Raw genomic sequence first — 18570 nt, 5'->3', positions numbered from 1 at the left:
GTGGGTTGTTCCACTTTTTGCCTATTGTGAATAATGCTGCTATGAACATTCGTGTACAAACCAAAGTTTTATTTTTGATCAATTCACTAAAATACTTTTATCATTAATAAGATTATTTAAGATTTAAAATTTTAAGATTACTTATTGAACCCCCAAGTGTTACCAGTTACTATAAATTAAATTATTGGATATTAAGTTTTTTGAAGACTTACTAAAATTTACTTTAGAAAACTGAAGATTTTCACATGTCAATTTTTCATTAGGCATAAAGAGCCAACTTTTTAGTTTACCTACTACACTTTTATTTCATAAAAACTAAAACTAACTTGAACATTTAAATTTAAATTTTCACGTAATGGCATAACATACTATCAAATCAAATGGTACCTGGTTGGAGGAATCTTCTAGTCTCTGAACCAAAGAATCCCACCTCTGTGTCAGTTCCTCTGAGTCACTGTTGATCTTCTTAGATACTTTGGGATTATCAAGTAACTGACCCACATCCTGGCCAATCTCACTCAGCTGATCCAACGTTTGGCGCTTCATTTCCATGTCTTCCTTCAAAATCTAGTATTTCAGATGTTTGTTAGATGATTCTCTCTCAACAGGACTTCTATCTTCCTGTTCCCCAGTCAGGAATGTAAACATGTATACTTCATAGTAAAATTTACATTCTAGCGTTGGGTAATGAGTTATAATCAGGACTCACTAAATTGTATTAACCAGGGGTATAAAACACTAAGACATAGGCTTACAAGACAGACACTGACATTGACATCACTTACAGCCAAGCGTCGAACACTGACACTTAGTTCCTTTTGGTCTTTGAAGTCACTTGTCTGGACTTTATTTAAAGCCTCTTCTTTTTCGGTTAGCCAAGCTTTCAACAAACACTATAAGTAATAAAAGTTGGAAACATATCTGGGGAATCATTCAGTAATTCAATTCGATCAAGTTCTCAAATCTCAAACTTTTATTTCATTAGAGGTCCCACCCCTTACCTGGGGATAAGAAGGACTTCAAACACCTAACTCTGAAGCACAAACGACCCAGTAACACACCTTCCTTTAAAATATTACCCTTCTCAGATTTGCAACAGATCAACCTGACATTAGCCCCTGAGTAACTAAACCTAATTCTCAGGGAGGTGGGTAGATGGAACAGACTAAATCCAACTACCCAAGTTTCCAAAAGAATCACATTATAACTCTCTAGAGGTAGAAAGAAGCCAAGAGATTATCTTGTCCCAGGCTCTCATTTTAGAGAGGAAGGACAGACAAGTCAAGTTACATGTGCAAGATCACTTGGCTGGTTAATGGCAGTGCTGGATCAAGGACTCTCACTCTAAAACCAATGGTCTTTCCAAGGTGTCACGCAGGAAAGCCACACTAATGTTCAAGGTTCAACAGCAATTATGACTAAAGGAGGAAGTCTGAGGATGGTTCAAAGCTAATACAAAGATATTTAAACTTCATTGGCCAACAGTGCACATTTTTTAAGCAGAAGATACTTAGGAATGTATAGAGGTAATCTTACAGGAGGGATGGAAAACAACTATGACTGCATTGAAATAATTCTTCCCCAAATGTAGTATCTACTGCAGAAACCCTTTTCATATATAGCTGGGGGTGGGGGGGAGGAGAAGTCTTGGTTCTGTATTTACAACGGGAATAATTTTTTCTCAGTTGTTTTATTAATTTATTTAACAACCATTCCTTGTTTCTACATTCCACCAAAAAAAAGAATGAAGATTAGGAAAATGAAAGACAAATATGGATCTTTTCCTCAATCTAGAAAGGCTAGGAAGATATGCACATAATAACTACGGTACAAGATAGAAAGTGCAGACACCACACCCACAAAATAAGATATAGTTAAATGTCATATCAGTAGTAGAAAGCAATTCAAAGGTCAGTTAAAACCTAAAGTGATACAACCATTCCTTGAACTTGCCAAGACAAGTGAACAGACATGATGTTGATTGGCAGGGGAGGGTGAGAGTGAGGGAGCAAAAGGAGGAATTGGTAAAGGGACACAAAAATCAACTGTATATTGATAAATTAAAATAATAAATAAATAAATAAAATAAACCTAAAGTGATACAAATGGCCAAAATACTGGCCACTCCCTTGTTCTTTAATATTTTTTTAATTATTAAATTAAAATTATTTCCAAATATAAATTATTTTACTTGATAGAAAAATAATACAAGAGCTTTCTCTGGCAATGTGTCCCACTGTCACTAGTGAAGTAAAATTTTAACTATTCTATGTGACTCTTTGGCCGGAATACAAGGTTCCAAGTAAATGTAAATATTTGTAAAGTGAAATGTAAATATTTCAGAAATCAGAATAAGGTCTATTATGCGACTCCTAGTAAGAAAATTATGAGCAAAGATTGGGGGTTAGTCATTAACAATTTATATTTGGACAAAGTTTGCAACCTACTTTTTAAGATGTACTGCGAGTATCTGCCACCATATGTAGTAAACCACAAAACATCATACCCTTGCGGTTTTTTCCCCATGAAGAGAATATAGTTGCTTTTTGTGAATGAAAATAAAACGCGTTTAAAAGAATCAAAATGGACACTGAGATGTGGGAATAGAGTATCTGCTCATTTTCTAACCACAACTGTTTGGCAAATTGGGAGAAAAGCTTTGCTTATTTGTATTGTTTTTTTTTTTTTTTTTTTGGTCTTTTTTGTGACCGGAACCCGCAGCAGGAGCGTCGCTGCGCTCCCAGCGCTGCACTCTCCCGAGTACGCCACGGGCTCGGCCCTGTATTCTGTTTTGATGTTTGCTTTTCTGGAAGGATGGATGGTGGGCAAAGGGCCACCACTCTCATTGAAAAGTTAAGGTGGTATCTTTGTGTCATAGCTTCGTTTGCTGTGGTCATCCTTACTGGAAAAATATACTCTTAACTGAGTATTAAATCAAAGGTGTTGCTAAATAGTATTTTCTCATTAATTTCAGTACTTATCCTACTTAAAAATAAAGAAAATTTCTTGTGATCTGAAGTGCGCAATGTATTGAGCGGATTCATTTATTCCTTATTTACTGAGTGATTTGTACTGAGATACAAATTCAAATAAAATTACCCAACATAAATCCAATAATAATTATAATGTCAAACATATCATGAAAGTAGCATTTCTAATAGTATATTGGAAAAAATAAAGTAGTATATGCTAATAATGAACACAGATCAGATTAAGTATTATTATAATTGAACTATATAACATAATCTCCATGAAAAAGTTTCATGGTTAGTTATAAAATGGATAGAAACCTGATTTTTAAAAAAAACTATTATTTATATATTTTCCTTTCAAAGAAAAGTAAACAAGGCAACTTCATTCTAATGCTACGATAAAAGATGGATTACTTTTCACTATTTATTTTGCCCCTTATGGATAACAGCTTCATACCTGTTCTTCCAGTAATTCCTGCCATAATATATTGATTTCTTGTAACCGATTCCAACGTTCTTCAGTCCAGCGGCACACCGCTGTCCAACGCTCACCAAGTTTCTAGGAAAGGAAGAAACCATCCTTTGTCAACACAGCTTTGAGAGAGAGTTATCATGATCCTTAACGAAAATTCATAATTTCCATTGTTCTTACTATATAGCAGCAATTTATGAAAAATACTTTTATAACGGTTGTTTTAAAGTAATAAAGACGAATCCTATAAATGTATAGATGGGAAAAACTAATTTCCATAGAATTTTATTATTTCACATTGCATAGTTAAAAGTGGCACAACTAAAATTCTGTCCTATATCTCTTACTCCAAATTCCTGCTGTTTCCATTTCATTGTGGTTTTTATATGAGAATTGACATTTTTACATGTATCTTCAAAATACAGCAAACATATCTTTTTTGTGCTTCCAATTTTTCAAGCTATAATTATCTTTTAAAAAAATCAGTATATCAATTATATTTCTTAACGCCTTTTACATGCCAAGAAAATTTTTATCTGTAGTACTAAAATTATGGAAAATGTTTAACTTTATCAAAACTATGTTTTGAATAAGAGAATTTCAATGAAACAATAAAATGCTTAATTGATCTGCTCTGTTTACATTACACGATCTATAGAAAATTCCACATAATTTAGCAACAGAATCGTACAAGCACAGTCATGTTGTGCATACGATGTTTTGGTCAAGGATGGACCACATATGGTCGCAGCACCAGTAGTCAGAGCACTAGGCTATACCACACAGCCTAGGCGTGTAGTAAGCCATAGCATCTAGGCTTGTGAAAGGACACTCTATCATGTTCCCACAACAAAAAAATTGCCTAACAACACATTTCTCAGAACGTATCCCCGTTGATAAGTGATGCATGACTGTATTAGCAATACTAAGTAAATTAATTTGATTAATTTAAACAAATCATTCTTCCTGATGATTCCCCCAGAGAATTTTATTATGCTTTTATAAATAATGATTAACTAATGTTAAAATTTATTTCTACATTACTAACATGTGAACAAGAATTATCTCATTCGTATTATACTATTTTGATATTTAATACTAGAGTAAGTTTTTTATAGTGCAAAGAGTAGAGAACTTAGAGCCCAAAGACAGTCCCCAGTCGCAGCATGCTCTCAGGTTGCTGTAATAACTAAATACTACTGCACTGAAGTCTCAGAACCACTGGCTGATTTTAAATATTACAAATGAAAAAGTGTTTCATATGATGAAATTATAGTCTGACAGTAACTGCAAATCATAAATTGACAATATCATATGAGGTAATCCAAGTATTGTTCAAATGAAATACCAATAAATCTCTTTATAAAGACATGTAAAGACACATGATTGCCTTTGTGCAAAAAGAAGTAATTTGTTGGGGTTCCCAAAACTGTTGTTGAAATCCACACATTGATCTGCCAAAGACACAGGGATATTAAATCCTACACAGCTGAAATTCTCAAACTTTAGTATGCATATACATTTTTGTTTTTACAGTGCAGACTCACTGGCCCTCTCCTCACCCCCCAATTCAAGTCTACATAAAGCCCAATAATCTACATTTTAACAAATACTCAAGTGATTCTGAGCAAGAAGTCTAGTACGCTTGCTGAGATCAGTTCCTGTGCTTCCAAATTTTGTTGATATTATGCACAAGGAAGCTAAGGACTGCACCCAGCCCTGTGCATTCACCCCAAGGGCTGAAGTAAGAGAATCAATACCTGTAACTCACAAGCTGAGGAACCCCAACTGGGAAGTTACAATCAAAAGTAGGTTTCTCTACTCTTCTAGACAGACAATGAGACAGGACATGAGGAATAGGGGCAACATGTAATTGCGTCTCAGATCATAGGCCCTTCAAGATTATCTTTCTTTACAGGGTCCTTACCTGTAGCTGATCTTCTAGAACAGCTGTAGCACTCTCACCACTGTTTTCATCAACAATTACCACCATGTGAGTTAATGAATTTACTTTCACCTGTTCAGCCTCAAGATCATTTTGCAAACTCTAGAGAAAAAAATTAAGATAAACCATTATTTCTACATTTACCTATTTAAAATCCCACTCAGTTGTCAATAGTAATTAAAGACACTTAATAAGGCATCGTATTTAAATTTCTAATCATTACCCTAAGTGTTCTACTAATGAAACAAGCCTGTTATACATCTTTACATTTCATTATGAACCAAAGCAGTTTAAAAATGCAATGTAATAACAGTATGCAAATGGGATGTCATTACTTTTAATCAAAACTCTGCAAAAAAAAAAAAAAAGTAGCATAAAAGAGTTGAATGTTTATACTAGGAATTAAGACAAAGATGCAGAATTGGTAAATCAAAATAGCAATAAAAGAGTTGAGGGTCTTCTATACTAGGAATTAAGACAAAGATGCAAAATTGGTAAATCAAAAAAGTCCAAAGCACAGAGTCAGAGATCCTTTTTGCTACTGCAATATGGTATAAAATAAGAGATAAGCAGAATGTTGTATGATAGAAACTATTCTGATTAGCTACTCAAGAAAGCAAATAAGGATATATGGACACTTTCCATCCTCACCCCTGCCATTGGGAAGATCAGAGTTATTAGATATATGCAAATGAGTAATTTATTTAAGCACTATCAATAGTGTTGTCAAATGCCTCCCAGTTCTGTTTAATGTATCCCTAAAGCTTTCATTTATCTGTTATCTAGATGTTTCATTAATTGATAAAATTCTTCAAGCAATTTGCAGAGAGGATATTTTCCTCTACCTTTCTTTATCTTGACTATGAAAAGTTATCTCTTAAACTTGTGACCAAGTTAAATTGTCCACCAAATTTTGGTTCCCACCTAGTACCTGATGCTTTCATAATCAGAGAAACAACAGCTTTCCCTAAAGGGCTAGGTATAGACACATCTCAGGGTTTGCTTCTTCCCCCACACACCGCATTAAAGCCAGCACACTGGGGCTCTTCACCACTTATGGGCCCAAGAAAACCCTTCTCAAATCCTATGAAAGTGATGGACTTTCATAAGAAAACCGCACACGTACCCATATAAAATTTCATGTGCGCTTTCATCCTCGTCTCAGAAAAGTCACATCCCCATGAGCTCCACCCCATGAGCTGCTGAATAAAGAAAACACTGAAAAAGTGTCTCAACTCCATGGTAATGACAGAAGCCATCAGCCCCTGAGAATGCTAAGTGATGCGCTTTCATATTTCATAAGACATATAAGAAATACAAGACAGATTTACTTTATGCTCTTCTAGCAGCTTTTGCAGGGATTTTAAATCCTCATCCAGAGGACAAGTTTCCATCTTCTGAATGCGCTCTTCTGTGAGTGTCAACCAGGCGGAGAGCTGCTGTAGCTGCTGCTTTTGCAGTTCCATCAGCACATCATGCAGCCTGGCCACGGGGGAACAGAGCATTATTCCCAATAGCTTCGTTCCTTTGCAAAGGCAAATACATGCTCCAAGCACATGAGAAATGGGACCAGGGAGCACACCTTTGTCTAACCATGTAAAGTAGCATTTAGTTTTTAAATGTAGAAACCAGGAAAAAAATCTTATTTTCTTCCTAAATGGAGTCCATTAAATGAAGTCAAAGAATACAAATAACAGGACCCTATTCATAACAGAATCATTGTTTCTTCAGTCAGGAATTCCTGCTTATTAAATAGGTGGAACTTGCAATGGAATGCAGTTTGTTCCTTAATACACAATACATAAAATAAAATAAACCATGGGTAAAAACTGCTTTAAAAAAAAAAATGTTACAGGGTCCCAGAGGCCTCAGCCCCACATCCGCATCCAGCCCAGCAACAACCTAGCTGCCACCGGAACCCCCACCCCCACCCCAAGCCAGAGGGGGGTGGGGCTGTGAGCCTCAGCCACGCCCCCCCACAGGTCAGCACAGGAGTGGCTGTGGGCCAGCCCCACTCCCCGATCCCCACGCCTCTCCCCCTCCCCCTCCCACTGCTCCACAACATCTTAGAATGTAAAATAGTAAATAAATAAATAAACAGGTTTGAAAAATAATAAAAAAATAAAGTCAAAAAAAAAGTTACAAAACAGAATGGTAGATCAATACTATGTAGTCGTGTCTTCATACTGACTTAATGGTTAGACAATTTTAATACTGCAAATACTGTCCATATAAAATGTCTTTTCCCTTTCTGTTAATTTTACCAATTTTTACCTTTTGGTTTGGCCAACACGTCAAACGGGAAACAAAGATCATACAAACTTCCAGCAACATGAAAAGTAGAAAAGAGTCAGAATTTTATAAGGCAAGTTCTGTAATCATCTTGTTTTCAGAGACATGCAGACTTCTACTTCAGCCAGATTGCGCAATGCAGTCTACGGAATAATGTGTTAATTTCTTGGCTTTCCACTCACCGCGACTGTCTGTCCATACTCTCCACCCTAAGCGCCTCCCATCTAGCATTGAGCAGGGTCATTTGTTCCTGAATCTCAAACTCCTCTTCATCTGACAGAGTTCCTTGTGTCATCAGCTGGTTTCCCGCCTGCAGGACACTGCCCACACTGCTCTGGTGTGCAGTCAGCTCCATCATAAAAGCCTAGAAGGGTCCATCACCATGATTTGTGAGCTGCTCATTGCAAAAATCATCCTAATAAATTGCTAATGCCTAACCTAAATATCAATGCTGCAGAAAAAGGTAGCCTAGTAGAATGCAAATCAAGTATACTTGCATCCAATTTTTTAAGCTCTGCAAGTAGGAAACAAGCACCTGGCATAAGTGAAAAAAGAAATAGACCAAAGAGAACAATGTTACACCCGATAATACCAGCTATTTTTAAGTAAATGTTGATTATGCTACTAACAGATCATAAGCATGGAATTATGAGTAAATACAGTAAGTAAAACACCACATTTGCCCAAGAGAAACTGCTGAGGGAATACTACCATTTGTATTATTTTCAATCCAAAACGTCAAATAAGATCTGTTAGAGCAATACCTACATGCACACACAAAAACTGCTTAACCAACAAGAAATCTCCATATAGCTAATTCACTGCAATATAATATGTCCTCAAAATGGCAGGATACTTTCATTTTATAAAATTATACAGGAATACTGGGTATTCTTATGATACTTATTTAATCATACAACAAATAAAAATAATCACTTCCTGGGAACACTCAAAACCTAAACATGTGGTGTATTGATTAGCCAATTTGTTTTTTAACTATAACAATACATTTCAGAAATGAGCAGTACTACATATTGATTTTTGTCAGTGGCTCTACAAAACATACAAGTTACGATAAGATTAAAATCTGAAATCCAATTCTGATCACCCACACCAATTTTATAATAAAGCCCTATTTAAATATCACAGGTCCTAAAATAGGCCATGACCTTTCCATTGGAGCAGAATTCAGTAAACAACAAACATTAAGGTAGAGCCCCCGATTAAGGCACAGGCCCCATGGTGGATCTACCCTATTCATCAACTACAGATATTTACTTCATGGGTTGCAAACTGGTCTTTGACTTCCTCCACATCATCAGAAATGTCATCCTGCTCCTGGAAAGTGTCCTCAGCAGAAAGCAACCAGGTCAGCACTTCTTCTAGTGCTATCTGATAGCTGTCCAGATCCATGTCGACCTCGGTGACAGTGCTGGGAGTTTCAGCTCGGGGACTCTCATGCTCCTCCTCCGGTGCTGTACTCTGTAAAAACAAAGCAAAGGAAAACCCACACTTGTCGTGAAGCTAAGAGGTGTTCAACAAGGACACACTGTACAGAGAACCCAAGTAGGCACCACCATGTCTTAGACATTAATCCAGTTCTCGGGAATTGGGCAAGCAATGCCATGAATCAGAAAGCATTTATTAAGCACGCTACGATGGCAAAATGAACAAAAGTGGCATGTACGCAAGAGTTCTCTGCTCGACTAGTTGGCAGAGAGAAATAACCCATATGAGTCACTTCTGAACAAAAACAAAATGACTATCACAAAGTTGTAAAATCCATGGTCCCAACAAGGGACGCTATTTGAATTCACCAATGCCTAAAATAGGAATGTTTCATAGAGCAACTGAAACATAGTGGGCCTGAAAGGATACATGTAATGTAAAGAAAAAGAGAGAGAGAGTAGAACTCTGCTCTGATCCCTAGTTAAATTGCTTTTATGGAATTGCATCTTGGCACCGCATTTTAGACACTAAAAGAGAGCCGTACATAAGGGCCATCGTGCTGATTGTATTAATTTGAGGCAAGCGCCCTCTAATTTACTCAATGACCTTTTTTTTAAGGGTCAGAATAAATTTTTCTCAAGTTCTTTCTAAGCAACTAGTGTATTTCCTTATATACTGTAGGATCTTATAACCAGCACAATCATCTCTCTCATTCTTTTGTTCCCTTTCACGGCGAAACTTCTTTAAAACTTGCCTATATCCTGTCTCCACTGTATCATCTCTTATCCACAATTTTTTAAATAGAATACTTCAAAAGTACAGAAATGCGTAGAGAACAACATAAGAAGTGCTCATGCATCAACAGCTAGTTTAACATTTCACTATGACGTGGTATTTGCCCCCACTACCCAACTGAAAAGGCTTTTGCCAACATCACCAGCAACCTTCCTTTTGACAAATCCACTTTTCCAGAATTATCTTTAGAGTGACCAGATAATAAACCAACAAACTAGAATATTTTGGGTCATAACTGCTAGAACAACATGTAGACCAGAACTGTTCCAAGCAAACCCAGGGTGAGGGTCACCCCACATTTCTTTTTGTTTGTTTTGTTTTGGCTGCTGGCTAGCATGGGGATCCAAACCCTTGGCCTTGGGATTATAACACCATGCTCTAACCAAATGAGCTGACCTGCCAACCGATCCCACGTTTCTTACTTCAGCCCTCAGTGGCACGCCACATGGCTGGCCACTCCCCAGCTACTGGACGCTCTCCTTTCCCTCCTTCAGTAACACTGCACTGGTTTTCTCCTGGTTCAAAACACCTGCTGACCTGAGAGTAACAAATCTCCTCAAAACTAAGTCCTGGGCTCTTTTTTCTTCTCTCTGTATGCTTTGCCTGAGTAATCGAATCTATTCCTACTGGATTTAAAGAACCATCTTCAATCATCAAGGAGTCTGAACTCCAAACTCCTATATCCCACTACCCTATATCCCAAACTCCTATATCCCACTACAGCTCTTCTTCAACGTCTCATAGGCATCAAACCATGTCCATATTTAAAATCTTCATTTTTTTCCAAAACTTGTTCCTCTGTATGCTTCCCCATTTCAGCAGATGGCTCCTCCATGCACCTAATTACTCTGACTAAAAGCAAGGAGCCAGACTTGGTTTCTCTCTTTTACCTACCATATTTAATATGTAACCAGTTCCTGCCTTGAAAATTTATCTCAGATCCATCCAGACCCTCCCATCTCCACAACACCTACATCTCCCCTCTGAACTATAATAGCCTGCTAACAGGTGTCCTTGTTTCCTCGTTTGCCACCCACACTCTGACCTCCACAATCCATTTCTCACACAGCAGCTAGAATGATCTTTTGAAAATGTAATCACATCATAAGACTTCCCTGCTTAAAACCTTTCACTGCTTTCCCAATGCTCTTAAGATACAATTTCAAATTCTTAACATAGTTTGCAAAAATACTGTGTCAGCGAGAGAGAGAGAGGTTGAATCTTAAAAGATTAATCAGAAAAGACTTCTCTGAAAAGGTTCCATCCAAATTGAGGAAAATAGGAAGCCTGCCATGCAATAGTGGGTGGAGGTGTATTTTATAGAGGGGAACCTGCATATACAAGAACCTTGGGGAAGAAGAGATAAAATTCCACTATGACTTCAGTTTGGAGGTAGGCTGGGTCTTGTAAACTACAAGAGAAGATGTGGTCTTTAATTAATATGAAGGCAGAAACAGAAAGAAAAGACATAAAAGACATTTTGGAGGAAGAATCAAAGGTGTCCAGTAAACTGAATACAGGAGTTAAAAAATGAATCAATGAGCACAGAGTTGAAACACTGGATAATTAAGAGACAGACAGTGCCAAAGACAGAGAAAGAAAAATGAGTTGAGTTCTGGACCTAAAATCCTAAAACTGTACAGCTAGAATAACCCTGGAGATCATTTAGTACTATACCTCTATACTATAGTGAGGATACCTAAGAACTAGGAGAGTTAGTGACAAGGAAAAGGTCCCTTAGATAGGCACCAGCATCTATGAGGCAAGAGATGAAAGGCATTACCTAAGTGCAAATGTTTTGAAGGTACTAATTAAAGCATGAGGAGACTTTCAACAGACAGATATTTAAAAAGAAATGCAGGAATTATTCAATGACCACCAATGTGTTTGTAGCAAGGACAGGGCAGATGAGGAAGTCTGGCTATCAGTGATCATTGGAAAGTAATGACGGAAAGCTAAGGGAAAAAGTAAGATGATTACAACTTGATCACATTTTATTTCTCAATAATTAACTCAGCCTTGAAGGCACTAATGAAAGCATGCAAATGAAGAGGTTAGTGTTAATACACTTGCTCTTAATCAAACAGCAAATGGTTTCTACAGCTCTTATGGCACCCTGAACCCTAAACAGAAGTGTGATTATCTTATCTACACATCATAAAAGGCAAATAGAGTCTCTTTCCTTCTTAAGAGAGAATGGCCTTAACTATAAGAATTAAAATATCCCATCTTTCTAACAAAAGGAACCCCAATCCAATAAAGAAATAAATGATTCTAAAACCAAGAGGCAAACTCAGATTAACTGAGCCACCTAAAAAGATGCATCATTAATGGAGAATAATAATTACTACTAGAGGCTAATGCTTCCCAGCATTTTTTCCGTCAACTATAAGAAGTCAGAGCTTTTCCTCAGCATCAACTGATTTTCAAAACTACTAAAAAGAGCCCTAGGTTCACAATCAGGCCCCATCTCTCACCCTCTTTTCCTCAATAAGTTTTTTTTTCTTTTTCTATAAATCATTCTATTTTTGAAATGGAGAAAATAGAAGTATTGGTCCATCCTACCCAAAGAAAATTTAAAACAATAAGTAAGTTCTCTGAATCTCAGAGAAGCGAAAAAAGGATGCTATGTTGATTCAAGACTATTATCATGATAGGGAATTAAGTAATATTTTTTAAAAAGAAACTTGTTAAGTGAGGATGCCAAAACAAATTGAAAGGAAAAATTATAATAATGATAGCTCCTGCTTAGTGAGTGCTTGTTAATATCACTTTAGACACTTTGAATTCATTATCTTTATGAAATCGGTGGTTTAAACCACATTTTGCAGATAAAACTGTGGTTGAGAGGTTAAGTAACTGACCTAAAACAAGTAGCAACAGAATGAAATTTAAGTTCCAGAGCCCATGTTATCTGCCTCTTTAAAATGTATTTCTTATAATTTAGAAATCCATGTGTATCTCTTGGTGGCTTGGCTGCTAAAATGTTGGACCGAGGGACTTCTAAATTCTCATCCAACTCTTGAGATTTTCTCATTTTATGAATTAGGAGGACTAGTTAGACTAAAACAGACTAAGACAAAATATGGACTGATTCAAGGCAGGATAAGTAAAGGAGAAAAAAAATTTAACTTTACATCTCTGGAGGGGGAAGGGGAACCTCATTTACGTCCAGATGAATAAAACCATTGTAAGCCCTTTCATGAATAACTTGCCAAGTAGTTTACTATCGACTACTCCTCCTAAATGAAGGGGAAAATGAACCTCCTATTTTGATAGCCCTTGTAAGAATATAAGGAAAAAATTATTTTTTGATGGCAAAAAAAAAAAAAAAAGAAAATTAGTATTTAGAAAAAAACTAGGCTAACATGAGAAAAACGATCTTCAGCACATGACAACAGTGATAAAAGATGGTGGCCAGATGATGGGAAAACGTAGTTTCCTAAGCAGGTTATGCAGCATGATCAACAGCCCTAGACCCTAACTGTAGCCCTGTTGTATGAAATAATACATTTTCCTTCTTAATAAAGTCAGTGGAGTTGTGGTTTTCTATTACGTACTGGTGACAGCACGCTCACAGATAAACTGAACTTCTTATGCTAATGTAAGCTGAGAAACCAAGATGCTACCAGGCAGCAAAAAATGCCTCCGAAAGTGTTTTTACCTATGAGAAAACAAATATGGCAAGCCAAACATTTTAATATAAATTTACCTGTACCTGTATATTAATTCCTTCCTCTTCGCATTCTTTCTTATATTTCCTGGGGAGTGTCTCTACCTCACGGATGGCATCTATAGTGACTTGCTGAGGTAGCACCTCAAACAAGGATGTTAAATACATAATTATGGATTTCTTGTCAGGAAGCTGAACGGCAACGTCTGTAAGTGGAAGAAAATAAGAACCAGCTTAAATTAGATGTCTAAAATATGTGAACTCAATATTCGATATAAAATAACTCTCTTTAGTACCAATAAACAATACCTAATATGTAATCTTTACAATACCATAGCTCAGGAAATTGCTACTTCATATCATAATGTATGAGACAAAGGCAAAGAGGATTACTTATTTTTGTTCAGTATTCCATTTTTAAAAAATCTTCCCTAAAAGTTTCCCCAAAATGCTCAAAGATAAGCTACCCTGTGTTAACACTTAAGATAAAAACACAAACTTTATTCATGCTATAAAAATAAGTCTAGAATTCAACTTTGCAACATTTGTAACTAAAGTCTTCACATCCTAAAGGTCTTCACATCCTAAAACTTTAAATCTTACTTGAAATAGGTTAACTATTACCCAATGCTGTAATTAAATTTCTACCTAAAGGATCCTACAGATTGCTAAGTGCAAAAGTACTAATAACTTATCTGCAGTACAATGGCTTGCACCTATACTTAAAAAAGAAAAAGACTCCTCAATTCTCATAATTTATTTTAAAATGAAAAAAACAATGCTTTTCAAGTGTTCAAAATTTTATTTCAAAATCAAGGTTGAAATTAAACATTGAACAATACCTTCAGGATCTAACAGCTTTTCAATTCCCAAATAAGTATGAGCCTTGCTGAAGGCATGTTCAAGTCTCTCAGTTGGGGACATTTTTACAACTCTATCCCAGCTGAAGAGATCAGGTCTGAAATCACCATGCAATGAAGATGAAATATGTGGGAACAAAATAATCATAGTTATAATCTAATACATATCAGTTTAACATTTTTTATTTGTTATTTTTAAAAAAAGTTTATCTTTTCTATCCCAAAGGCTTGTCAAATACATAATACTTGCAAGTAATGTACAAACACAAGGGTACTTCAAAAAGTTCATGGAAAAATTAAATTTAAAAAATAGTACAAATCTTTCCATGAACCTTTTGAAGTACTTTCATATGAAAATAACAGATAACACATTCTAAGGTACATGTATTCATTAAATATGGCTATAAAAATTTCCAGGGTAACCCCTAAAAGGTACATAGGATAGTATTTAGAATATATAATATTTTCCAAATAGCAAAAGAAAAAAAGTGGGGGAGGGAGAAACCATCAATTAAAAAAAGAAGACAAGAAAGAAAAAGACATAGAAAAGACAAGAGAAATGAGAAGCTCAATCTAAGTAGTAAAAACGAACCTAAATATATCAATTATCACAATCAATGTTAATGAACTAAATTCCCCCATTAGAAGATCAAGATTAGCAGAACAGAAAATCCAGCTCTAATCTGTTCACAGAACATTCTAAAACAGAGCCCCTGAGAGGGTTTCCCTCCAATCATGCCCCTCCATACTACTATTATCTCATATTTCCTTTCTATCTTGATTTTCTTTTAGTCCCACAAATTGAACATTATCATTGCTTTGACGTACACCAAAGTTGATCATTTTCTTTGTGCACTGTCTGTTCTGGAATCTTAGACCCAATTCCCTCCCTGACTCCATATCCTCTTCCCCTCCACTCAGGCCATTGCAGCCACCGACCTTCCATACGCCAGGTGCCTCCTCTCCACTTGTCTGATACATTTTTCTTCAGTGTGTTTTCCATTTCTATATACTGTACAACTTATATTTTCTTTTTAATTGTCTGTCTCCCTCTGTTGGAACATGAGCTCCAAGAGGACTGGGATTTTTACTTGTTTTGCTCTCTGCTGTAAACCCTGTGTCTAGCACATAGCAGGTACTCCACATATGTTTGTTGGATCACTTAATCAATAAATGAAAAAAAATATTGACTAAAATTCAACAGATTCTTGATAAAATCTCTTAATCAACTGGTGACAGAGGGCAACCTTTTTAAACTTATAAAGGAGCAATGGTAGAAGATTTTGGGGGGGAGTCTTTACCCGCATACAAAAAGTATCAAAAAAGCTACAGCAACCATCATTCTTACAGTAAAATATTAAAAGCACTCCCTTTCTTATCAAGAACAAAACATCCTACTCACTATCACCAGTTCAAATCAACATTGCACTGAAGGACAAGGCACAGTGAGGAGCAAAAACAGAAAAGAAAGAAAAAAAAGAGAAGAGAAGAAATCAAACTACCATAATTCAAGGACATTCTAACCCCTCTCCCTCCTCTCCTCAGCCTCCTGCCCCCCCCAAAGAAGCCCACAATCTACAGATATAAACTTACTAAAATGTGTGAGAATTTAATGTTTCCAAATTTAAGGTGAAGAAAAAAGTCTACTACATTTTTATATATCAGCAAAGAACATACAGGAAATGAAACTTGAAAAGATTAATAATTTACAATAGCAATAAAACATAACAAATTTGCCTTTGGCATTTAAATCATTGGTCCATGTAGAATTTATTTTGGGGGTATGATGCGTAAGGATCCAATGCACTTATTTATGTATGGGTAACCAATTGTCTCATACCATCTATCAATCTGCAGTATCGGCTCAGTTGGATATCGTGTTTTCCTGTATAATGGAGCAATTTCTGAGCTCTTTATTCAATTAGGTGGAGCCATATGAAACTTCCATTCTTCTATATCAGAAACATTCAGGTTTGGGCAGTTTCATATGGCTCGACCTATTATATTAGTGTATTTATTTAGTACTGCATAGTCTTAATTAATATAGCTTCACAGTTAGTTTTGTTTTCTTTCTGGAATGGGTTTCAGCCTGGTTCTTCAGGAGTGTACTGGCTTTCCTTGAGCTTTTGGTCTTTTATATACTGTCATGCATGGCTTAACAATGGGGATATGTTCTGAGAAATGCGTCATTAGGTGATTTCATCACTGAGTGAACAGCGCAGAGTGCACTTACACAAACCTACATGGTATAGCCTACTACACACCTACGGCTCTATGGTATAGCATATTGCTCCAACCGTCATCATATATATGTGGTATATCATTGACCAAAACGTCATTATGGGGTGCATGCCTGTAATTAGAATTTGTTTACAAGTCTCATTTTAAAAAACCATTTGGCTATTTTAACTGGTATTGCACTGAATTTTAGAGTTTTGCTTTTCATATGAGAACAAAAGCTAATGCAATTCTTTGTATTATATTACTAGTAAGTGCTGAATGAGTGGGATTCACTGTGAATTATTTTACATTTTTAACTTACAAATATGCAGAAGAAACCATGGACGCTGCCCTGTGGCACTTAAGTTCTATGGAAATAGACTCGATGGGTAGTTTTCCTTCATGATATTTTTTTTCTTAATGTTTGGTAGAGCGTGTGCAGAGAAAAGAGCAGTGGGGGGGGGGCTTCAGGAAGTAGTAAGGGGAGGGTCAGAGAGGAGACACAAATTTGAAAAGCCCACTTCTAAGGAGAGTAATGTCTCACTTATGTCGGTGGAGCAGGGCATTAAAAGCAAGTCCATCTGTCCAGCTGGTGGTGAAGTTGAGCACATTGACCTGGCTGTACGGCCTGGTGGACTGACGGACCCAGCTCAGCAGGATCTTCTCACTGTTTGTCTGCTGCAGGTCTGACATGACGTCCTTCATGACGTCTTTTACCTATTCAAGAGAAACCAGGCCTGCCTGTAACTCAATACAGTTACTTGAATCAAGTCCTTGAATAAGGAATATTATGGATCAGGCAGTTGGCATTCATTTTATCTCAAATTTTTTCTTTAAATACTGCAAAAGTCCATTTTAACAGTGATTATTCAGGGGGACTAGGATTTACAGGTGATTTTTACCTCACTTTTATACATTACTGTATTTTCTGTACCTTAAACCACACTTGTACTATGTTTGCTTACGTCAACACTACTTTCATAGTCATAAAAAGTCATGTTTTAATACTATACATTTCCAGAGACCTTGTCATATGAAGAGAACCCAATTTTTATTTTCTACAAAAATGAGGAAGAAAGGAAGAACTTTTGATTAGACAAAATCAAAGAATGAAGTACCTTTCCTGACGGTGATCACAATTACACTCTAGAACTATTTTATACCATTGTTCTAAAGTAGTGCATGTCTGTTAATGCTCATGAAATGATGTGAACATAACAAAGGACACAGGAGCCAAATTAAGGGGCTCACACTGGCCAAATCTTAAGACAACCTGAGCATCCAAATAAATAGTAATAGTAAAATACTGTAAACCTGTGCAAAAATCCATGAGTCTACACTGTATATAAATGAATGAATGGATGGAGAGATAGATAAGACAGACAGGTAAACAAGAGACAAGGGGAAGCTCTTCCTTACAAGTAGAAAGCAAACTAATAAATGTAGAAGGAGCAATAGAATTACAAAATGACTATTGGCCACGCATCATAATTACAACTGATCCAGGTAAGAATTAGGAATGAATGCTAAAACTAATGGATTTAAAGTTTGATAATAATTGAATATTTATACAGTCTCAAAGTATATCTCCACAAGGTACTTTTTAATAACAAAGGGTAGTCACTCTATAGTGGAGAAACCTGGCAGATATCACCTTAACCAAGCGATCAAAGCTAACAGTACCAGAAAGAGAACTAACGGACAGCCTGTGCCCCCTGGTATGGTGCACTGAGAAGAACTCACCCTCCCGTCTGCAGCAGCCCTGCCAAACATGAATAACCTGAATCTAATCATGAGGAAACATCAGCCAAACCCACACAGCGGGACTTTCTACAAAATAACGGGCAAGTACTCTTCAAAAATACCAATATCATGACATACAAAGAAAGACT

General features: G+C 36.4%; 1 protein-coding gene across 4 annotated transcripts in view; it reads right to left on the bottom strand.

Annotated features, from left to right (window-relative positions):
* Positions 1-18570, bottom strand: part of UTRN (utrophin) — a 473290-nt gene that overhangs the window by 341446 nt on the left and 113274 nt on the right. For all 4 annotated transcript variants that reach the window (XM_063097714.1, XM_063097711.1, XM_063097712.1 and 1 more), the window contains 10 exons: positions 17223-17395; positions 14441-14556; positions 13644-13804; positions 8960-9163; positions 7864-8045; positions 6721-6871; positions 5372-5491; positions 3430-3531; positions 786-893; positions 388-567 (listed from right to left, as the gene is read on the bottom strand). In XM_063097714.1, the coding sequence (XP_062953784.1) occupies positions 388-567; positions 786-893; positions 3430-3531; positions 5372-5491; positions 6721-6871; positions 7864-8045; positions 8960-9163; positions 13644-13804; positions 14441-14556; positions 17223-17395 (1497 nt within the window). The remainder of the gene's footprint in view (positions 1-387; positions 568-785; positions 894-3429; positions 3532-5371; positions 5492-6720; positions 6872-7863; positions 8046-8959; positions 9164-13643; positions 13805-14440; positions 14557-17222; positions 17396-18570) is intronic.

Source organism: Cynocephalus volans, chromosome 5, assembly GCF_027409185.1.
Source record: "Cynocephalus volans isolate mCynVol1 chromosome 5, mCynVol1.pri, whole genome shotgun sequence".
Classification (NCBI taxonomy): domain Eukaryota; kingdom Metazoa; phylum Chordata; class Mammalia; order Dermoptera; family Cynocephalidae; genus Cynocephalus; species Cynocephalus volans.
This window is presented reverse-complemented; position numbering and strand designations above follow the sequence as displayed.